Source organism: Coregonus clupeaformis, chromosome 30, assembly GCF_020615455.1.
Source record: "Coregonus clupeaformis isolate EN_2021a chromosome 30, ASM2061545v1, whole genome shotgun sequence".
In the NCBI taxonomy this organism is placed as follows: Eukaryota; Metazoa; Chordata; class Actinopteri; order Salmoniformes; family Salmonidae; genus Coregonus; species Coregonus clupeaformis.
This window is the reverse complement of record NC_059221.1, coordinates 28,713,549-28,738,344: the sequence shown is the minus strand read 5'-3', so window position 1 is coordinate 28,738,344 and position 24,796 is coordinate 28,713,549. Positions and strand designations below refer to the sequence as shown.

At 43.3% G+C, this 24,796-nt stretch overlaps 1 protein-coding gene across 2 annotated transcripts in view; it reads left to right on the top strand.

Moving 5' to 3' along the window:
* Window positions 1–24,796, top strand: part of LOC121545583 (nephrocystin-4) — a 181,482-nt gene that overhangs the window by 131,540 nt on the left and 25,146 nt on the right. For both annotated transcript variants that reach the window (XM_041856236.2, XM_041856235.2), the window contains exons 18-20: window positions 21,001–21,138; window positions 23,147–23,370; window positions 24,560–24,786. In XM_041856236.2, the coding sequence (XP_041712170.2) occupies window positions 21,001–21,138; window positions 23,147–23,370; window positions 24,560–24,786 (589 nt within the window). The remainder of the gene's footprint in view (window positions 1–21,000; window positions 21,139–23,146; window positions 23,371–24,559; window positions 24,787–24,796) is intronic.

The following is a 24,796-nucleotide window of genomic DNA, read 5'->3' as shown; positions in this document are numbered from 1 at the left end:
AGGTGTGTTTTGGGTCACTCGGTTTGTTATTTTTGTTTCAAACAAAAAGGCTATTCATAAATATGTATACAGAACTTGTTTTTTCTGGGATTCCACAACGCGGTTAGCTTTTAACAGCTAGGACCGCTATTTCTTAAGAGACAGGTTGAAGCCTGCTTGACAGAGACACTAAGCTGCTAGCCCTCAAGCTAACGAAGTTGGTACCAGATTAGTTTTACAATGGAGCCTTCTTTGTCTGGAGAACTAAATGAACGGTTCCAGCGCTGTAGGAGCTGTATCTATTACGCTTTGTTTCAGGACAAACCGGATCACTCGGAGATCCAATGTGGCAATTGTTTACTTGCAGAGGATTATAGGCTTGAGGTGGCTTCCTTGATCACGCAGGTCGCCAGCCTACGTAAGAAAGTGGGGAAAACGCAGAGTGGAATGTTTACATTTTCTACGCCGGTGGCTGGACGGCGTTCGCCCTTGTTGGATGCATCTCCGCCTTGTAGTTTGTCGTTATCCGACTGGGCGGTGTTGCCCGGAGCTCCCCCATCTGATAGTGCCGTCGAAGGAGCACAGCATGAGGAGAAAGGCAATCAACGATGGAACATAATTGGTTAAAGAAAATTGTGATAAATAAAAAAGTTTACCAGTTTCATTTAAGGACCAAAAGATTGATAGCCGTCCCATATAGATTGCAAAATAGTTGGGAAGAGATTTTTGACGTACCGATTCCATGGCATAGTGTTTATGAACTGATACGCAAAACGATGCCGGATTCAAAACTTAGAATTGTTCAATTTAAATTATTATATAAAATTCTTGCTACCAATAGAATGTTATTTGTATGGGGGATACAATCTTCCCAGCTCTGCAGATTTGGCTGTGAAGAGACAGAATCATTAGATCATTTGTTTTGGTACTGTCCATTTGTAGCTTGTTTCTGGACACAGGTCCAGGAATGGCTGAAGGATTGCAATATTTCCATGGAGCTGACCCAGCAGATAGCACTACTGGGTGATCTGAAAAGTCATAGTCAATCGATCAATTATATAATAATACTTTTAGCAAAGATGTTTATTTTCAATTCACAAACTGTAGAAACAATGAGAATAGAAAGGTTCAGAACTTTTGTAAAACATCACAGTACAGTTGAAAAATATATGGCAAATAGAAATCCAATATGGATGGTGTTACGAGGTAGATGGGAGGTGTTGAATGGAGCTGAAGGATGGGACTAATAACAACAACTAATAACAACAGGATAACTAGTGTAAGACATGCTGTGTCCATAATAAGTATATAGGTTATATATTGTGAGCTTTTGTGAAAGAGCACAGTTAGAAAGATATGGCATATAGAAGCATACCAGATGGACATCATGAAAATGATCGGAGGAAGTTCAGGAGTAAAAACAAACAAAATATAATTAGTGACTGTGTCCATAAAATGTATATAGTATGTATAAGCCTGAAGTAGAGGCCTAAGCATTGTTGTTCACTAGTTTACTCCAATTAGGGAGGGGATGGTGGGGTTGGAAAGTAATAAAGGGAAATATATATATTTTTAAAGGATATGTATGTATGTATATACAGTGAAGAGAACAAGTATTTGATACACTGCCGATTTTGCAGGTTTTCCTACTTACAAAGCATGTAGAGGTCTCTAATTTTTATCATAGGTACACTTCAACTGTGAGAGACGGAATCTAAAACAGAAATCCAGAAAATCACATTGTATGATTTTTAAGTAAATAATTTGCATTTTATTGCATGACATAAGTATTTGATCACCTACCAACCAGTAAGAATTCCGGCTCTCACAGACCTGTTAGTTTTTCTTTAAGAAGCCCTCTTGTTCTCCACTCATTACCTGTATTAACTGTACCTGTTTGAACTCGTTACCTTTATAAAAGACACCTGTCCACACACTCAATCAAACAGACTCCAACCTTTCCACAATGGCCAAGACCAGAGAGCTGTGTAAGGACATCAGGGATAAAATTGTAGACCTGCACATGGCTGGGATGGGCTACAGGACAATAGGCAAGCAGCTTGGTGAGAAGGCAACAACTGTTGGCGCAATTATTAGAAAATGGAAGAAGTTCAAGATGACGGTCAATCACCCTCGGTCTGGGGCTCCATGCAAGATCTCACCTCGTGGGGCATCAATGATCATGAGAAAGGTGAGGGATCAGCCCAGAACTACACGGCAGGACCTGGTCAATGACCTGAAGCTGAAGCTGGGACCACAGTCTCAAAGAAAACCATTAGTAACACACTACGCAGTCATGGATTAAAATCCTGCAGCGCACGCAAGGTCCCCCTGCTCAAGCCAGCGCATGTCCAGGCCCGTCTCAAGTTTGCCAATGACCATCTGGATGATCCAGAGGAGGAATGGGAGAAGGTCATGTGGTCTGATGAGACAAAAATAGAGCTTTTTGGTCTAAACTCCACTCGCCGTGTTTGGAGGAAGAAGAAGGATGAGTACAACCCCAAGAACACCATCCCAACCGTGAAGCATGGAGGTGGAAACATCATTCTTTGGGGATGCTTTTCTGCAAAGGGGACAGGACGACTGCACCGTATTGAGGGGAGGATGGATGGGGCCATGTATCGCGAGATCTTGGCCAACAACCTCCTTCCCTCAGTAAGAGCATTGAAGATGGGGTCGTGGCTGGGTCTTCCAGCATGACAACGACCCGAAACACACAGCCAGGGCAACTAAGGAGTGGCTCCATAAGAAGCATCTCAAGGTCCTGGAGTGGCCTAGCCAGTCTCCAGACCTGAACCCAATAGAAAATCTTTGGAGGGAGCTGAAAGTCCGTATTGCCCAGCGACAGCCCCGAAACCTGAAGGATCTGGAGAAGGTCTGTATGGAGGAGTGGGCCAAAATCCCTGCTGCAGTGTGTGCAAACCTGGTCAAGACCTACAGGAAACGTATGATCTCTGTAATTGCAAACAAAGGTTTCTGTACCAAATATTAAGTTCTGCTTTTCTGATGTATCAAATACTTATGTCATGCAATAAAATGCAAATTAATTACTTAAAAATCATACAATGTGATTTTCTGGATTTTTTTTTTAGATTCTGTCTCTCACAGTTGAAGTGTACCTATGATAGAAATTACAGACCTCTACATGCTTTGTAAGTAGGAAAACCTGCAAAATCGGCCGTGTATCAAATACTTGTTCTCCCCACTGTATATATGTATATATGCGAGAAAATAAAAAAAACATATGGGGGATTGGAAGTGATGCAGACAATTACATTGATGGAAGTTACAATCTATCTGCAATATTAAAGCTGATATACCCCCGAAAAAAGAAAAAAATCTACGATTTTTGGAAGCCGAAGACAGCGACCTCCCGCAAAGCAGTCTACACTCCCAACGAGAGGCCCGGAGCGGATACAAACAACGAATAGTTTTGCCGTCCTGGAGCCTGCCTGATCTTCCTGCACCTTCATCGCTGGGGATGCCTGTGTCTGCGGCCGCAGTGCCGATTCTATCATAGTCCATGTGGGTTTTAATGACATTTTGAAAGGCAGCTCTGAACAGTTGAAACTGGATTTTAAAGAGCTGATTGTCTCTCTGCTAGACACTAACAAAAAACCCATCATATCTGGCCCTGTGCCCTCTGCATCGTGGCATTGAACGCTAGCAGGATTCTTGCTCTTCACAACTGGCTACGTGATTAATGGGTGTAACTTTAGTTGACAATTTCGATACCTTTTGGAAACAAAACACGTTTTATAAGGAGGATGGGATCCACCCAAATCATTTGGGTTCCTGGATCCTTTCACAGCATTATAATGCTGCGTTGAGACAATGACTTAACAATGACCCAAGCCCAGCTCAGCTAATCCTACCATTGTGACGCAGAGTTGTCAGAACGCTTCAGCAAATGTACATTACACCAGGGGCGGCGGTAGACACAATATAAGTAACCTAATTTATGTCCCTCTAACTGCCCTGAATGCCTCTGCTGATCCTACAGCTATTGTATGCAGTAATCATGTGCCTAAGAACCAGATTTAAACTGTTAGCACTGAGCCGGTGTGCCCGAGGAGGAAGTCCACTGTGTGCAGCTCACTCTGCACTAACTTAAAGAACATGAGCACATCTACTGCTGCTAAGCTTCCCAGTAAAGCAATAAAACAAGTATGCATCCCAGAAGAAAAGTGCTCAAAATAGCCCACGTTAACATATGTAGCTTAAGAAACAAGGTTCATGAAATCAATAATTTGCTAGTAACAGATATTCTAACTATCTCTGAAACTCACTTAGATAATACCTTTGATGATAGTGGTAGCAATACAAGGTTATAACATTTACAGAAAAGATAGAAATGCCAATGGTGGAGGTGTTGCTGTTTATATTCAGAACCACATTCCTGTGAAGATTAGAGAGGATCTCATGTTAAATACTTTTGAAGTAATATGGCTACAGGTTCATCTACCTCACCTAAATCCCATTCTGGTGGGAAGCTGCTATAGACCACCAAGTGCTAACAGTCAGTATCTGGATAACATGTGTGAAATGCTTCATAATGTACAGTTGAAGTCGGAAGATTACATACACCCTAGCCAAATACATTTAAACTCTGTTTTTCACAATAACTGACATTTAATCCTAGTAAAAATTCCCTGTCTTAGGTCAGTTAGGATCACCACTTTATTTTAAGAATGTGAAATGTCAGAATAATAGTAGAGAGTGATTTATTTCAGCTTTTATTTCTTTCATCACATTCCCAGTGGGTCAGAAGTTTACATACACTCAATTAGTATTTGGGAGCATTGCCTTTAAATTGTTTAACTTGGGTCAAACGTTTCGGGTAGCCTTCCACAAGCTCCCCACAATAAGTTGGGTTAATTTTGGCCCATTCCTCCTGACAGAGCTGGTGTAACTGAGTCAGGTTAGTAAGCCTCCTTGCTCGCACATGCTTTTTCAGTACTGCCCACAGATTTTCAATAGGAATGAGGTCAGGGCTTTGTGATGGCCACTCCAATACCTTGACTTTGTTGTCCTTAAGCTTGGGGTCATTGTCCATTTGGAAGACCCATTTGTGACCAAGCTTTAACTTCCTGACTGATGTCTTGAGATGTTGCTTCAATATATCCACATAATTTTCCTTCCTCATGATGCCATCTATTTTGTGAAGTGCACCAGTCCCTCCTCCAGCAAAGCACCCCCAGAGCATAATGCTGCCACCCCCATGCTGCACGGTAGGGATGGTGTTCTTCGGCTTGCAAACAACCCCCTTTTTCCTCCAAACATAACGATGGTCATTATGGCCAAACAGTTCTATTTTTGTTTCATCAGACCAGAGGACATTTCTCCAAAAAGTACGATCTTTGTCCCCATGTGCAGTTGCAAACCGTAGTCTGGCTTTTTTATGGCGGTTTTGGAGCACTGGCTTCTTCCTTGCTGAGAGGCCTTTCAGGTTATGTTGATATAGGACTCGTTTTACTGTGGATATAGATACTTTGTACATGTTTCCTCCAGCATCTTCACAAGGTCCTTTGCTGTTGTTCTGGGATTGATTTGCACTTTTCGCAACAAAGTACGTTCATCTCTAGGCGACAGAACGGGTCTCCTTCCTGAGCGGTATGACGGCTGCGTGGTCCCATGGTGTTTATACTTGCGTACTATTGTTTGTACAGATGGACGTGGTACCTTCAGGCGTTTGATAATTGCTCCCAAGGATGAACCAGACTTGTGGAGATCTACAATTGTTTTTCTGAGGTTTTGGGTGATTTCTTTTGATTTTCCCATTATCTCAAGTAAACAGGCACTGCGTTTGAAGGTAGGCCTTCAAATACATCCACAGGTACACCTCCAATTGACTCAAATTATGTCAATTAGCCTTACAGAAGCTTCTAACGCCATGACATCATTTTCTGGAATTTTCCAAGCTATTTAAAGGCACAGTCAACTTAGTGTATGTAAACTTCTGACCCACTGGAATTGTGATACAGTGAATTGTGTCTCCCGAGTGGCGCAGTGGTCTAAGGCACTGCATCGCAGTGCTAGCTGTGCCACTAGAGATCCTGGTTCGAATCAGATTATCAGTCAACCTACCAGGGTAGTTACAAACAGTAGAGGAATTAAATAATCAACATGTATTGATCATATCTTTAAGCAGTATCCAAATCCATTGGATGTAGTGATCACAAGATAGTAGCCATCAGGAATTCCCCAGGGCAGCTGTCTAGGCCCATAACTTTTTTCAATCTTTACTAATGACATGCCACTGGCTTTGAGTAAAGCCAGAGTGTCTATGTATGTGGATGACTCAACACTATACATGTAAGCTACTACAGCGACTGAAATGACTGCAGCACTTAACAAAGTGTTGCAGTTAGTTTCAGAGTGCGTGGCAAGGAATAAGTTAGTCCTAAATATTTCAAAACTAAAAGCATTGTATTTGGAACAAATCATTCACTAAACTCCAAACCTCAATTAAATCTTGTAGTGAATAATGTGGAGATTGAGCAAGTTGAGGTGACTAAACTGCTTGGAGTAACCCTGGATTGTAAACTGTCATGGTCAAAACCAGGGATGTAAACAAATTTGTGCCCAAAATTTGAGCAAAATAAGATTTTTGTGCGTATGGGAAATTTCTGGGATGTTTTATTTCAGCTCATGAAACATCGGACCAACACTTTACATGTTGGGTTTATATTTTTGTTCAGTGTATTATTAATGAAATCACTCACACACACACACACACACAGGCATTCACACACGGGGAAAAGTATTTGGCCAAGAAGAGCAATTAGGTCCATCTCCAGGCCTTTCAACACTCCTCATCTGCAGCAGACCGATAAACCCTGGCAGGACTGCAGCATGAGCGAGAGAGAGGAACTAATCGCCTGAACTCACTGGAGCAAACACAGAGGAAATTTGTCCTCCCCCAAATATTTGTAAGGTGAATTAAGTGCTTTGTGCGCTTTGCCTAAAGGGCACAGATACAAATGTTTCAGAGTAATGTAATATGCTACCACCGCCTGTCTAAGGTTAAACATATTAAAACCACTCACATGCCCCCTTTATCCAGATGCGAATTAATTTGGTTATTTTTAAAAGGTTGCCTGCCTGGAACCACAGAATCTAGAGAAATGGATTAAGTAAATGCAGACAATTTCTAATAAGTGAGAAATTGCATAGAAATATAACTAACTACCCATATTGAGTGTACACCTGATTCAACTTGTCAACTAAGTTTGTCCAGGGCTACAACTAAAAACTAATCTCGGGGCCATGGATCTGAACACCGCCCTGTGCAACTGGTCTTGGACTTCCTGACCGGCCGACCCCAGGTGGTGAAGGTAGGCAACAACACCTACGCCATGCTGATCCTCAACACGGTGGCCCCACAATGGTGCGTGCTCAGCCCCCTCCTGTTCGCCCTGTTCACCCATGACTGCGTGGCCACGCACGTCTCCAACTCAATCATCAAGTTTGGTGATGACACAACAGTGGTAGACCTTATTACCAACAATGACGAGACAGCCTACAGAGAGGAGGTGAGGGCCCTGGCGGAGTGGTGCCAGGAAAATAACCTCAACGTCAACAAAACGAAGGAGCTGATCATGGACTTCAGGAGACAGCAGAGAGAGCACGCCCCTATCCACATCGACAGGGCCAGCGGAGAGGGTGAAAAGCTACAAGTTCCTCAGCGTGCACATCACTGATAACCTCAAATGATCCATCCACACAGTGTGGTGAATAAGGCACAACAGCGCCTCTTCAACCTTAGGAGGCTGAAGAAATTCGGCTTGGTCCCGAAGACCCTCACAAACTTCTACAGATATACCATTGAGAGCATCCTGCCGGGCTGTATCACCGCCTGCTACGGCAATTGCACCGTCCGTAATCTCACTTGTAAACTTTTACTTCTGGGTAACCAAGATTACACCGTCCGCAACCGCAGGGCTCTCCAGAGGGTTGTGCAATCAGCCTAACGCATCACCGGGGGCATGCTGCCTGCCCTCCAGGGCATCTACAGCACCTGGTGTCACAGGAAGGCCAAGAAGATCATCAAGGACCTCATCCACCCGAACCACGGCCTGTTCACCCCACTTCCATCTAGAAGGCGGAGACAGTAAAGGTGCATCAAAGCTGCTGGGACCATCAGACTGTTAAATACCGTAAAACTTCAATTAATATTCTGGGTGTTTATTTGCTTAAATCACTGGACACAACAGGCACTTATTAGAGACAGGCTTCTATTTGAGCCAGGCGTCTTTTAATGCACACAGCTTTTGCTCATTTGCATATTTAATTGTTTAATTCCAGCATTCACTTCCAGCATTTTAATCCATTTCTTAATTTCCTGCACTGTGTTATAATTTACACACTGTGTCACGTTTATTTTGTCTTAGTATGCGTCTTTTTCAAAACAAATTGCCATAATATTTTCGATTCTGAATTATTTTATGTGACATCAAACAATTCATGGTAACCTCGTAAACAATTAATTTAGACCGGCCATTTATTTGAAACAGGAGTTTATTTGCTGAAATATGTGCCATTGTCCGGCTATTAAAAGGGACAGGTGGCTATTTGAGACTCGCCGTTAAATTGATGTTTTACGGTAGTCACCACTAGCCGGCCTCCGCCCAGTACCCTGCCCTGAACTTAGTCACTGTTACTAGCCAGCTACCACCCAGTACTCTACCCTGCACCTTAGAGACTGCTGCCATATGTAGATATTAAAATGACCAGTGTTCAATGACTAATGTTTACATACTGTTTTACCCACTTCATATGTACAGCTGAGTATTCCAAACATTAGGAACACCTTCCTAATATTGAGTTGCACACCCCCCCAGCCCCCTTTTGCCCTCAATTCGTCGGGGCATGGACTCTACAAGGTGTCGAAAGCGTTCCACAGGGATGCTGGCCCACGTTGACTCCAATGCTTCCCACGGTTGTGTCAACTAGGCTGGATGTCCTTTGGGTGGTGGACCATTCTTGATAAACACGGGAAACTGTTGAGCGTGAAAAACCCAGCAGTGTGCAGTTCTTGACACAAACCGGTGCGCCTGGTGCCTACTACCATACCCCGTTCAAAGGCACTAACATTTGTTGTCTGTCCCATTCACCCTCTGAATGGAATACATACAGAATCCATGTCTCAATTGTCTCAAGGCTTAAAAATCCTTCTTTAACCTGTCTCCTCCCCTTCATCTACACTGATTGAAGTGGATTTAACAAGTGACATCAATAATGGATCCTAGCTTTCAACTGGATTCACCTTTCATGGAAAGAGCAGGTGTTAATGTTTTGTATACTCAGTGTATACTGTATTCTAGTGAAGGCTAATCCTAATAACTACTGCTGTACACACCTTTTCTATTCATATACTGTCCATACTGTCTATACACACCATTATATACTGTACATACAGTGCCTTCAAAGTTTTCATACTCCTTAACTTATTCCACATTTTGTTGTGTTACAGCCTGAATTCAAAATTTATTCAATTGTTTGTTTTTCTCACCCATCTACACACAATACCCAATAATGACAAGGTGAAAACATGTTTTTAGAAATGTTTACACATTTATTGAAAATGAAATATCTCATTTACATAAGTATTCACACCCCTTTGCTATGACACTCCAAAATGAGCTCAGGTGCTTCTAATTTCCTTTGATCATCCTTCCAACTTGATTGGAGTCCACCTGTGGCCAATTCAATTGTTTGGACATGATTTAGAAAGAAACAAACCTATCTATGTAAGGCCCCACAGTTGACTGTGCATGCCAGAAGAAACTATACCATGAAGTCCAAGGAACTGTCCGTAGCTCTCTGAGACAGAATTGTGATGAGGCGTATATTTGCGGAAGGGGATAAAACAATTTCTAGAGTGTTGAAAGTTTCCAAGAGCACAGTGGTCTCCATCATTGTGAAATTGAACAAATATGGAACTACCCAGACTTTGCCTAGAGCTGGCCGTCCGACCAAACTGAGCAACCGGGCAAGAAGGACCTTGTAAGGGAGGTGACCAAGAACCCAATGACCACTCTGACAGAACTACAGAGTTCCTTGGCTGAGATGGGAGTACCTGCCAGAAGGACAACAGTCTCTAAAGCACTTCACCAATCTGGGATTTATGTGAGAGTGGCCAGACGGAAGCCACTCCTGAGAAAAAGGCACATGACAGTACGCCTGGAGTTTGCAAAAAGGCACGTGAAAGACTGATATCATAAGGCAAAAAATTCTGTCTTCTGATGAGATAGAAATTTAACTCTTTGGCCTGAATGCAAAGGGCTATGTCTGGAGAAAACCAGGCACAGCTCATCACCCGTTTAACACCATCCCTACCATGAAGCATGGGGGTGGCAGCATCATGCTATGGGGATGCTTTTCAGCGGCAGGGATTGGGAGACTTGTAAGGGAACAATGAATGGAGCAAAATACAGGCAAATCATTGATGAGAACCTGCTTCAGAGTGCAAACAACCTTAGACTGGGGCGAATATTTGTTCCAACAGGACAATGAACCCAAAAATACTGCCAAAGCAATGCTGGAATGGCTTCAGAACAACAATGTGGGATCCTGCCGAGTGGCACAGGCTGTGTCACAGCCAGCCATGACTGGGAGACCCATGAGACAGCGCACAATTGGCCCAGCGTGGTCCAGGTTAGGGGAGGGTTTGGCCAACCGGGATGTCCTTGTTTCATCGTGCTCTGGCGACTCCTTGTGTCGGGCCGGGCGCCTGCAAGCTAACTTGTCAGTTGGACGGTGTTTCCTCTGACACATTGGTGTGGCTGGCTTCCAGGTTAAGCGAGCAGTGTGTTAAGAAGCAGTGCGGCTTGGCAGGGTCGTATTTCGGAGGACACATGGCTCTCGACCTTCGCCTCTCCCGAGTCCGTAGGGGAGTTGCAGCGATGAGACAAGACTAACTACCAATTGGATACCACGAAAAAGGGGGTAAAAAAACAACAAAAAAAGAACAATAATGTGAAACTCCTTGAGTGGCCCAGACTTGAATCCCATTGAAAATCTGTGAAAAGATTTGAAGATTTCTGTTCACTGCCGTGCCCCATCTAACTTAACAGAGCTAAAGAAAATCTGCAAGGAAGATCCCCAAATCCAAATGTACAGACATACCCAAGACTACTCAAAGCTGTAATCGCCGCCAAAGGTGCTTCGACAAAGTATTGATTCAGGGGTGTGAGTGCTTATGTAAATGAGATATTTCTGTATTTTATTTTCAATACATTTGCAAAAATGTCCCAAAAATGTGTTTTCACTTTGTCATTATGGGGTATTATGTGTAGATGGGTGACAACATTTTTTATTGAATTAATTTTGAATTCAGGCTGTAACACAACAAAATGTTGAATAAGTCAAAATCAAATGTTATTGGTCGTACACATATTTAGCAGATGTTATCACGGGTGTAGCGAAATGCTTATGTTCCTAGCTGCAACAGTGCAGTAATACCTAGCAATACAAAACAATACACTCAAATCAAAAAAAAATTAATAAAGGAATTAAGAAATATAGAAATATTAGAACGAGTAATGTCAGAGTCCGGAATATAAATATATATGTATATGATGGTGTGTATAGACATTATGGACTGTATATGAATAGAAAAGGTGTGTACAGCAGTAGTTACAGTGCCTTCAGAAAGTAATCATACCCCTTGACTTATTCCACATTTTGTTATGTTACAGCCTGAATTAAAAATGGATGAAATTGATTTTAAAAAATGTGTGCATATTTATTGAAAATGAAATACAGAAATATCTCATTTACATAAGTATTCACACCCCTGAGTCAATACTTTGTAGATGCGTCTTTGGCAGTGATTACAGCTCTGAGTCTTTCTGGGTAAGTGTCTAAGAGCTTTCCACACCTGGATTGTGCAACATTTGCCCTTTACTCTTACATTTTTTTTTCAAGCAATTTCAGGTATTGCCATAGATTTTCAAGTAGATTTAAGTCAAAACTGTAACTCAGCCACTCAGGAACATTCACTGTCTTCTTGGTAAGCAACTCCAGTGTAGCCATGTGTTTTAGGTTATTGTCCTGCTGAAAGGTGAATTAATCTGGTGGAAAGCCATGTTTTCCTCTAGGATTTTGCCTGTTTTTAGCTCCATTGCATCTCAATCTCAAGGCTTAAAAATTGTTATTTAACCTGTCTCCTCCCCTTGATTGAAGTGGATTTAACAAGTGACATCAATAAGGGATCATAGCTTTCACCTGGATTCACCTGGTCAGTCTGTCATTGAAAGAGCAGGTGTTCTTAATGTTTTGTATACTCTGTGTACATATGAAGTGGCTAAAACAGTATGTAAACAGTATTAAAGTGACAGGGGTCCACAGAAGCAATCAATCAATCAGATTCCAAACTCTCCACCATGGCCAAGACCAAAGAGCTCTCCAAGGATGTCAGGGTCAAGATTGTACACCTACACAAGGCTGGAATGGGCTACAAGACCATCGCCAAGCAGCTTGGTGAGAAGGTGACAACAGTTGTTGCGATTATTCGCAAATGGAAGAAACACAAAATAACTGTCAATCTCCCTCGGCCTGGGGCTCCATACAAGATCTCACCTCGTGGAGTTGCAATGATCATGAGAACGGTGAGGAATCAGCCCAGAACTACACGAGAGAATCTTGTCAATGATCTCAAGGCAGCTGGGACCATAGTCACCAAGAAAGCAATTGGTAACACACTACGCTGTGAAGGACTGAAATCCTGCAGCGCCCGCAAGGTCCCCCTGCTCAAGAAAGCACATATACAGGCCCGTCTGAAGTTTGCCAATGAACATCTGAATGATTCAGAGGAGAACTGGGTGAAAGTGTTGTGGTCAGATGAGACCAAAATCGAGCTCTTTGGCATCAACTCAACTCGCCGTGTTTGGAGGAGGAGGAATGCTGCCTATGACCCCAAGAACACCATCCACACCATCAAACATGGAGGTGGAAACATTATGCTTTGGGGGTGTTTTTCTGCTAAGGGTACAGGACAACTTCACCGCATCAAAGGGACGATGGACGGGGCCATGTACCATCAAATCTTGGGTGAGAACCTCCTTCCATCAGCCAGGGCATTGAAAATGGGTCGTGGGTGGGTATTCCAGCATGACAATGACCCAAAACACACGGCCAAGGCAACAAAGGAGTGGCTCAAGAAGAAGCACATTAAGGTCCTGGAGTGGCCTAGTCAGTCTCCAGACCTTAATCCCATAGAACATCTGTGGAGGGAGCTGAAGGTTCGAGTTGCCAAACGTCAGCCTCGAAACCTTAATGACTTGGAGAAGATCTGCAAAGAGGAGTGGGACAAAATCCCTCCTGAGATGTGTGCAAACTTGGTGGCCAACTACAAGAAACGTCTGACCTCTGTGATTGCCAACAAGGGTTTTGCCACCAAGTACTAAGTCATGTTTTTCAGAGGGGTCAAATACTTATTTCCCTCATTAAAATGCAAATCAATTTCTAACATTTTTTGAAATGCGTTTTTCTGGATTTTTTGGTTGTTATTCTGTCTCTCACTGTTCAAATAAACCTACCATTAAAATTATAGACTGATCATGTCTTTGTCAGTGGGCAAACGTAATCAAATACTTTTTTCCCTCACTGTATATATACAGTGGGGAAAAAAAGTATTTAGTCAGCCACCAATTGTGCAAGTTCTCCCACTTAAAAAGATGAGAGAGGCCTGTAATTTTCATCATAGGTACACGTCAACTATGACAGAAAAATTGAGAATTTTTTTCTCCAGAAAATCACATTGTAGGATTTTTTATGAAATTATTTGCAAATTATGGTGGAAAATAAGTATTTGGTCATCTACAAACAAGCAAGATTTCTGGCTCTCACAGACCTGTAACTTCTTCTTTAAGAGGCTCCTCTGTCCTCCACTCGTTACCTGTATTAATGGCACCTGTTTGAACTTGTTATCAGTATAAAAGACACCTGTCCACAACCTCAAACAGTCACACTCCAAACTCCACTATGGCCAAGACCAAAGAGCTGTCAAAGGACACCAGAAACAAAATTGTAGACCTGCACCAGGCTGGGAAGACTGAATCTGCAATAGGTAAGCAGCTTGGTTTGAAGAAATCAACCGTGGGAGCAATTATTAGGAAATGGAAGACATATAAGACCACTGATAATCTCCCTCGATCTGGGGCTCCACGCAAGATCTCACCCCATGGGGTCAAAATGATCACAAGAACGGTGAGCAAAAATCCCAGAACCACACGGGGGGACCTAGTGAATGACCTGCAGAGAGCTGGGACCAAAGTAACAAAGCCTACCATCAGTAACACACTACGCCGCCAGGGACTCAAATCCTGCAATGCAAGACTTGTCCCCCTGCTTAAGCCAGTACATGTCCAGGCCCGTCTGAAGTTTGCTAGAGTGCATTTGGATGATCCAGAAGAGGATTGGGAGAATGTCATATGGTTAGATGAAACCAAAATATAACTTTTTGGTAAAAACTCAACTCGTCGTGTTTGGAGGACAAAGAATGCTGAGTTGCATCCAAAGAACACCATACCTACTGTGAAGCATGGGGGGTGGAAACATCATGCTTTGGGGCTGTTTTCTGCAAAGGGACCAGGACGACTGATCCGTGTAAAGGAAAGAATGAATGGGGCCATGTATCGTGAGATTTTGAGTGAAAACCTCCTTCCATCAGCAAGGGCATTGAAGATTAAACGTGGCTGGGTCTTTCAGCATGACAATGATCCCAAACACACCGCCCAGGGCAACAAGGAGTGGCTTCGTAAGAAGCATTTCAAGGTCCTGGAGTGGCCTAGCCAGTCTCCAGATCTCAACCCCATAGAAAATCTTTGGAGGGAGTTGAAAGTCCGTGTTGCCCAGCGACAGCCCCAAAACATCACTGCTCTAGAGGAGATCTGCATGGAGGAATGGGCCAAAATACCAGCAACAGTGTGTGAAAACCTTGTGAAGACTTACAGAAAACGTTTGACCTGTGTCATTGCCAACAAAGGGTATATAACAAAGTATTGAGAAACTTTTGTTATTGACCAAATACTTATTTTCCACCATAATTTGCAAATAAATTCATAAAAAATCCTACAATGTGATTTTCTGGATTTTATTTCTCATTTTGTCTGTCATAGTTGACGTGTACCTATGATGAAAATTACAGGCCTCTCTCATCTTTTTAAGTGAGAGAACTTGCACAATTGGTGGCTGACTAAATACTTTTTTTCCCCACTGTATACACACACACTACTGTTCAGTGAAGAGGCGACTCCGGGATGCTGACCTTCTAGGCAGAGTTGCAAAGAAAAAGCAATATCTCAGACTGGCCAATAAAAAGAAAATATTAAGATGGGCAAAAGAACACAGACACTGGACTTCTTTGCAACTCTGCCTAGAAGGTCAGCATCCCGGAGTCGCCTCTTCACTGTTGACGTTGAGACTGGTGTTTTGCAGGTACTATTTAATGAAGCTGCCAGTTGAGGACCTGTGAGAGGCGTCTGTTTCTCAAACTAGACACTCTAATGTATTTGTCCTCTTGCTCAGTTGTGCACCGGGGCCTCCCACTCCTCTTTCTATTCTGGTTAGAGCCAGTTAGCGCTGTTCTGTGAAGGGAGAAGTACACAGCGTTATACAAGATCTTCAGTTTCTTGGCAATTTCTCGCATGGAATAGCCTTCATTTCTCAGAACAAGAATAGACTGTCGAGTTTCAGAAGAAAGTTATTTGTTTCTGGCCATTTTGATTCTGTAATCGAACCCACAATTGCTGATTCTCCAGATACTCAACTAGTCTCAAGAAGGCCAGTTTTATTGCTTCTTTAATCAGCACAACAGTTTTCAGCTGTGCTAACATAACTGCAAAAGGGTTTTCTAATTATCAATTAGCCTTTTAAAATGATACACTTGGATTAGCAAACACAACATGCCATTGGAACACAGGACTGATGTTTGCTGATAATGGTCCTCTGTACGCCTATGTAGATATTCCATAAAAAATCTGCCATTTCCAGCTACAATAGCCATTTACAACATTAACAATGTCTACGCTGTATTTCTGATCAATTTGATGTTATTTTAATGGGCCAAAAAATTGCTTTTCTTTCGAAAACAAGGACATTTCTAAGTGACCCCAAACTGTCGTGGTCAAAAGTTTTGAGAATGACACAAGTATTGGTCTTCACAAAGTTCGCTGCTTCAGTGTTATGAGATATTTTTGTCAGATGTTACTATGGTATACTGAAGTATAATTACAATCATTCCATAAGTGTCAAAGGCTTTTATTGACAATTACATTAGGTTTATGCAAAGAGTCAATATTTGCAGTGTTGACCCTTCTTTTTCAAGACCTCTGCAATCCGCCCTGGCATGCTGTCAATTAACTTATTGGCCACATCCTGACTGATGGCAGCCCATTCTTGCATAATCAATGCTTGGAGTTTGTCAGAATTTGTGGGGTTTTGTTTCAGAATTTGTGTGTTTTTGTTTGTCCACCCGCCTCTTGAGGATCGACCACAAGTTCTCAATGGGATTAAGGTCTGGGGAGTTTCCTGGCCATGGACCCAAAATGTCGATTTTTTGTTCCCCAAGCCACTTAGTTATCCCTTTTGCCTTATGGCATGGTGCTCCATCATGCTGGAAAAGGCGTTGGTCATCACCAAACTGTTCTTGGATGGTTGGGAGAAGTTGCTCTCGGAGGATGTGTTGGTACCATTCTTTATTCATGGCTGTGTTCTTAGGCAAAATTGTGAGCCCACTCCCTTGGCTGAGAAGCAACCCCACACATGAATGGTCTCAGGATGCTTTACTGTTGGCATGACACAGGACTGATGGTAGCGCTCACCTTGTCTTCTCCGGACAAGGTGTTTTCCGGATGCCCCAAACAATCGGATAGGGGATTCATCAGAGAAAATGACTTTACCCCAGTCCTCAGCAGTCCAATCTCTGTACCTTTTGCAGAATATCAGTCTGTCCCTGATGTTTTTCCTGGAGAGAAGTGGCTTCTTTGCTGCCCTTCTTGACACCAGGCCATCCTCCAAAAGTCTTCGCCTCAATGTGCGTGCAGATGCACTCACACCTGCCTGCTGCCATTCTTGAGCAAGCTCTGCACTGGTGGTGCCCCGATCCCGCAGCTGAATCAACTTTAGGAGACGGTCCTGGCGCTTGCTGGACTTTCTTGGGCGCCCTGACGCCTTCTTCACAACAATTGAACCTCTCTCCTTGAAGTTCTTGATGATCCGATAAATGGTTGATTTAGGTGCAATCTTACTAGCAGCAATGTCCTTGCCTGTGAAGCCCTTTTTGATTAACAAAGGAAGAACAATGATTTCAAGCACCACCCTCCTTTTAAAGCTTCCAGTCTGTTATTCTAACTCATTCAGCATGACAGAGTGATCTCCAGCCTTGTCCTCGTCAACACTCTCACCTGTGTTAACGAGATAATCACTGACATGATGGCAGCTGGTCCTTTTGTGGCAGGGCTGAAATGCAGTGGGAAAGTTTTTTTGGGATTAAGTTCATTTTCATGGCAAAGAGGGACTTTGCAAATCATCTGATCACTCTTCATGACATTCTGGAGTATATGCAAATTGCCATCATCAAAACTGAGGCAGCAGACTTTGTGAAAATTAGTATTTGTGTCATTCTCAACTTTTGACCACGACTGTATATATATATATATATATATATATATAGTGTGTGTGTGTGTGTGTGTGTGTGTGTGTGTGTGTGTGTGTGTATATATGTGTATGTATGTATATATATATATATATATATATATATATATCACAGTGGGGAAAATAAGTATTTAGTCAGCCACCAATTGTGCAAGTTCTCCCACTTAAAAAGATGAGAGAGGCCTGTAATTTTCATCATAGGTACACGTCAACTATGACAGACAAAATTTAGATTTTTTTCTCCAGAAAATCACATTGTAGGATTTTTTTATGAATTTATTTGCAAATTATGGTGGAAAATAAGTATTTGGTCAATAACAAAAGTTTCTCAATACTTTGTTATATACCCTTTGTTGGCAATGACACAGGTCAAACGTTTTCTGTAAGTCTTCACAAGGTTTTCACACACTGTTGCTGGTATTTTGGCCCATTCCTCCATGCAGATCTCCTCTAGAGCAGTGATGTTTTGGGGCTGTCGCTGGGCAACACGGACTTTCAACTCCCTCCAAAGATTTTCTATGGGGTTGAGATCTGGAGACTGGCTAGGCCACTCCAGGACCTTGAAATGCTTCTTACGAAGCCACTCCTTCGTTGCCCGGGCGGTGTGTTTGGGATCATTGTCATGCTGAAAGACCCAGCCACGTTTCATCTTCAATGCCCTTCCTGATGGAAGGAGGTTTTCACTCAAAATCTCACGATACATGGCCCCATTCATTCTTTCCTTTACGCGGATCAGTCGTCCTGGTCCCTTTGCAGAAAAACAGCCCCAAAGCATGATGTTTCCACCCCCATGCTTCACAGTAGGTATGGTGTTCTTTGGATGCAACTCAGCATTCTTTGTCCTCCAAACACGACGAGTTGAGTTTTTACCAAAAAGTTCTATTTTGGTTTCATCTGACCATATGACATTCTCCCAATCCTCTTCTGGATCATCCAATTTTGTTTCTGGTGTCCTTTGACAGCTCTTTTGTCTTGGCCATAGTGGAGTTTGGAGTGTGACTGTTTAAGGTTGTGGACAGGTGTCTTTTATACTGATAACAAGTTCAAACAGGTGCCATTAATACAGGTAACGAGTGGAGGACAGAGGAGCCTCTTAAAGAAGAAGTTACAGGTCTGTGAGAGCCAGAAATCTTGCTTGTTTGTAGGTGACCAAATACTTATTTTCCACCATAATTTGCAAATAAATTCATAAAAAATCCTACAATGTGATTTTCTGGATTTTTTTCTCTCAATTTGTCTGTCATAGTTGACGTGTACCTATGATGAAAATTACAGGCCTCTCTCATCTTTTTAAGTGGGAGAACTTGCACAATTGGTGGCTGACTAAATACTTTTTTCCCCCACTGTATATATGTATATATATGCTCTGTTGGAGCTCGAAACATAAGCCATTTGCTGCACTTGCGATAACATCTGCAAAGTATGTGTACGCGACCAATACAATTTGATTTGATTTTAATAGAATTGAGCCCTCTGGCACTCTCTTTACAATTAGTCTCCTCTCCACAGACGACTTATAGCAGCTGCCCAACACAAGACAGGCCTGGGCCTCCTCCAGGCTCCACATGCTCAATGTTACAGAATGTTCAGAAATAAAAGTTTTTGTGTAGAACAGATATGATTGTCTCTCATGTAGAATAGGGAATCATGCTCGCTCTATTCATTCTATTTCTATCTGCAACGTTTAGTTTTCACATCACTGAATACATCCCTGCTTCTATTCCACAGGGAGGACCCAACACTGTTTGCACTGAGAGGGTGATTACATTTTGTGGAATTAAATATGACTCAAGAGGGTGAAAAGGACTGTTGTCGATGTCACCCCAAATTATTATTACAGTGGTCATAATTTGATGATAATCATGGTTATAGTACATGAATAAGTATGATTAAGCTGTTTACCGTCATAGTTCACCACCCGGTCGTTTGTTGTGACAGTCATTACTCGCCTTATCATGTAGGCTAGCCTACGTCTCAGGCCCTAGTGAGGGACCACTATATAATATCTGTGGAATTATAACTCATACAAAATGTGACATTTATATTTATAATTTGGTGGGATTCCGTTGTGGTGGTGGCGACACAACAAGATGGATGGCGGAGGAATCACGGAGGGGAAGGCAGAGACACCTAGGCCATTAATCTGCGCAATTGCGTCTGTCAGTGTCTGTTTGCATGGCAACCCTATCTATTCGTTACTCACTGGGCCTGCCTATTATCAGCTGTTGATGAAAGAGTTGGAGCTCTGAAGGATGCAGAGTGGCGGAGAGTGATTTTAATTCCCACTAAAAACTCCACGAGCCCACGGAGATGTGTCGTACTGTGATAAAGCCGCTTAATTGCAATACTCACGCTTTATGAAGTACGCGACGGCCGCTCTACTCTGCAGTGCATAATTTCCGAGCTCCACAGTAAAAAAGTGTCTGTAAAATGTTGACATTAGAAAAGTAACTTTCCCCAAAGTGGATGTTGCCATATGCGAGTGAAATGCTCCGAAATGTAGCAGAGGAGGAGACTGAGAGCAACAATTTAATTAATTATAACCTTTGGTAGTTAATTAGAGCCTCAATCATCTGCTTCCTGTAATTCTATCTGGAATCTGCCAGACAGCATAACCGCAAATTACAAAACAATCTCTCTTTGAGGCCGTTGTTTTTTGGAAATGCGCTCTCTGCTATTGGCAGCGAATGGAAGGACCGGCAAACCCTGCTTGGCATTGGCACACTCACAGAGAGCAATTTCTTCTCCCATTACCAGGTGTGAAGCTTTGCTCGACAGCCCAGACGAGTCTACTGCCACACACAACTACTGTAGCTCGGCACTAAATGAATGAATGTGTGCTCTCCGCCAGAGGAGAATCTGGAATCAATCAACGTTCACAGTTGAGCACGAGCGTACCCTCTAGTGTATACTCACCCTTTATCCGCCATGAGTGGGAAGCGAACATGGATTCCACTAGTTAGGGTCTCAAATTGGTGTCCGAGGAGGCAAAGCGTACAGAAGGATGGAGGTAACCTGGAGGTTACCTGGAAGCTTGTGTTGACAGATTGGATCAACATAACATAAAGCTATTGTATTTAGTGAATAGATTTTTCCTGATTGATAAGACATTTCTAAATGAATGTTAGCTAACCCTGAGGTGTAAAGAAAAAGCCAATGACACAGTCCGACAACACGGACACCAAAAACACGAGTTACAGAAATAAACAAAGTAACACATGCTATTTCAAAGTCCAGATCCCGTATGAGTCCCCAAAATATGCCCCTTTTGAGAAATTGTTAAAATAGTCTAAAGAAGATAAAGAGAACTGTGTCTACTCTCTCAAAATGGCATCCTTTGGCTTCCTTGGTTTTCTCTAGGATGTCCTGTAGACCAGAACAACCCCAACAAGCCCCAGTATCTTCCTCCGTTACGCTCCCACATCATCTCACCACTGGACGCCACCAGTGGCTTCACCGGGGGCAGCTTGTCCTCCAAGAGCATCCAACAACTCAACGGTAGGACCCCCACACCTTTGTGTATGTGTACGTATGTGTTTGTGTGTGTGTGTGTGTGTGCGTGTTGGTTGATTTACAGGGCGGTCGTTGGCGGTGTTGTCCATGACCGTCTCATCCAGATCCATTATACATTCTGCCCTTTCTCTGCAGCTCTGAGACACTCAATTTGCAGCCTAATTGAGCCTGCCCAAGCATATCTGGTGGCTGGTCGCACACACAGTGTTTAGCACCTCACACACACCACAACAGAGGTGTGAAGAATAATAATAATAATAGATTGAAATTGTATAGCGCTTTTCATTACAGTGTTATCTCAAAGCGCTACAAAGGCAAAAATTCAAACAATGAAAATAAAAACCTAAAGAAATACAATAAACATCGTAGGAAATAGCAGTAGTAGGCTAGGTGCTAAAAGAACTTTCCAGATTAGGACTATAAGAAAGACAGCCTGTACAAATGTGTTTTAAGGCCTGTTTAAAAATTTCTGATTTATGGAGCGGCTCTCAGATGGTCAGGGAGGTGGCTCATTCATAGAAATTAGGTCGCTGATGTAGGTGGGACTCAATCCATTCAATGAATGTCTAAACAAAACCGAAGAAATCCAGTCTGCAAACACTACACGTACCTGATTCACACTAAAGGACTGACCCGAATCTTACTGTCTCGGCTCTGATATTTTCTTTTCACATTGTCCTATGGTGGATGTGTAACCAGGATAGTATAGTACAGATTGTCTTGGCTCGGTTTGCCCTATAGTGTGAATCAGGCCGAGGTGTGTGCTTACGATAAGGAATTCACACAGTTTATTTTCTAGATTCACTGTAGTTCTGTTCAGTTAGTCGCTGAAGTACTACAGTTCCATTACTGTACCATTCTCTCCAAGCCTGTAGTGAATACTACTACCCAGGGACTATCCAGCAAAGTGATTGGCGGATCGCTGATGCCATTCTGATAAAGAGGAATGCGAAGAAGTGCCGTGAGAGATGGAGATGGTGTGAGAAGTGGTAGAGAGACTGCGAGAGAGAGAGACAGAGATGGTAGAGAGGGATGGAGAGGTAAAGAGAACGATGGAGAGGCAGCGATAGGGGGTAGAGAGAGAAGGGGAGAGGAAGAGTAGAGATGGGGTGGGAGAGAGAAAGATAGAGGGTAAGAGAGACTGAGAGGGAGGGAGAGATGGATAAGAGAGGGAGAGGCAAAGAGAGAGTGAGGAGGGAGGGTGAGAGATGGATGAGAGGCAAAGCTAGAGATAGAGGGGGAGAAATCCCCCTGGTGAGTTATCAGTGAGTGGGAGCAGAGCCTTCCACTATTCTAGAAGGGCTTTAGATGAGAAACAGTACTTGAGGCCCTCTTCCTTTGATATCTCTTTATATTATTGGGCTGCTCCCCTCCCTCCCTTCCTTCCTTGGTTCCCAGATTATTTGTGGGCTCATATCAGTCAGATGTTTATCTTCCAATTGGTTCAGGGGGATGTCTTAATATATACTCCATCCCATCGGCATCATTACAGTAAGTGCTGTCTTGGCAACATCCAACAAAACAAATAAATACTGTATGTATGGCTCGTGGATCTCCTGGTCGGCTCGCCAAGCGTCAATATGGCTTACTAGATCTCTTCTCGGTCTACACCTGATGGCTACAAAGATACTTTACATTACAACAGTGGTCACTATAACTCTGGTCCTAGAGAGCCTCAGGGTGTGTACACTGATGTTTCAGCCTAGCACTAAAAAGCATGAGCTGACGGACACCAAAAAATGTTGGTAGAAGAGCTGACTAATGGAGTAGTAAACTAAAGAAGGCTCCCAACAAGTTCATGGGTCAACGCAGATCAAAACAATTGAGAGCACAATTAGTACATACATTACTCCACTAACGACTGATGTGAGTTTGTTGATGTGTTGCAGTAAGGTTGTGAATGCATTGTGGTAAGGTTGTTAATATTGTGATTGCGTTGCAGTAAGGCTGTTAGTGTGTTGCTGTAAGATTGCTTGTTGTGAATGTGTTGCAGTGCGTAACGCGGCGCGGGCCCAGAGGCTGGTGGAGCTGGACGGGGACCTGGTGCCGCTGCTCCAGAGTCATATGAAGGAGGGCGGTGGGACGCCCCGCACTAACACCCCCTGGTGGGGCGAGACAGACGACGTACGCCGGCGCAAGCTAAACCGCATGGTGGCCGTGCGGCAGCACGAGGGGAGACAAGACGGCGCCGGCAGCGAGGTCAAGACGAAGGTCACGGTAAAGTCAACAACATGGCCGCCTGGCTCTCTGCTAAGAAGCCCACTTGGCCTTCTCTCCTTCCCCCAAAATAATTTTTAAGACATCAATGTACAGCAAAGCTTTTAGACGTCACTGCAGAACACCCGCCATACGCATATGCCCAGATGCAGCTGTGGGGCTTACAGGGCTGAATTTCTTATAATATTCAAGACATCAATGTAGCAGCAGAACACACATATCCCAATACCTGTAACATATGAGAGCAAAAATTGGCAAGCACAACGTAGCAGTGCAACAGACTGATCAAACAGCCAGGGCTACTATCGATGGTGCTGAAATGGGCAGCACTCTCCAAGGTGCTGATTAACTCAAAGCATTTTAGACGTCACTGTTTAACACTTGCCATACCCATATGGTTACAAATTGAACCTACTCCGGACACTTTGTTGGTGGATGCACTGTCCTCCCCTCCCCCCCTCGTGCCGAGTCTGTCTCGCTAGTAGGTCTACTAGCTAGTGGAGGTGCCAGTGGTGATGCAGAATTCGCAGCGATGCTAGCTATCTAAGGCATGGCGCCATCAGGAGCAGCTTCCTCACTCCTCTCCTCTGGCAGTTCTCTGGCTCGTTTCAGGTTAGATGCTTCACCATCTTTCTCTGGATTTTTGGACTTGAAAAACCTCATCAAACTAGATGACCTTTTCTTATCCTTTTTTAATCTTGCCAAGGAGACTATCCCACGTTTCAAATTCAGAATTAACAGTAGACAAGGGAGACAGCTAGCTAGCCTAGCCTAGGCTACGCGATATGATTACGTACGGACCTCTTCACTAGCCGACCACCACTTAAACCTGTTTCAAGATCAGTTACTTACCCGGCCGGCCTACCCCATAACCTCTATGTACAAATAAGAGATCAGGTCTGAAATCAGTATGGCAGGATAGGATGATAACACAGTAGGATTACCGCACTTTTACCTGATGGTGTTCCTGGGGGGCGGGAGAAATAACGAGTAGGCAACTTGATTTAACTGATCACTTTTATTATAATGTGTACAGTACAAACAGTGAGAAAATAAATAAATCATGCTGCGAGAGGTACCGGATCTGGGCAAATAGGTGCCAGAATAAACAAAGTCAAATATGACAGGTGCCAGATCTTATAAAGCACTGATTGTAATTCTATGGTCTCACCACTTCTTTTACCTTCAGGGCCGCCGAGCGGAGCGTGCCCAGTTGGCGCGGGACCTGCGCCTGATGCAGGCCTACAGGGAACGCAGCAAGGCAGAAGGCATTACCCACATACTGAGCCAGGCCATCACCATGCACCACACCCTCTATGCCACACTGGGTACCGCCGAGTACCTGGAGTATGTCCTTCGCAACCCCTTCAACACCCCACAGACCGTCACCATCTATAGTGAAGACCCCGAGCTCAGGTGTGCGAGG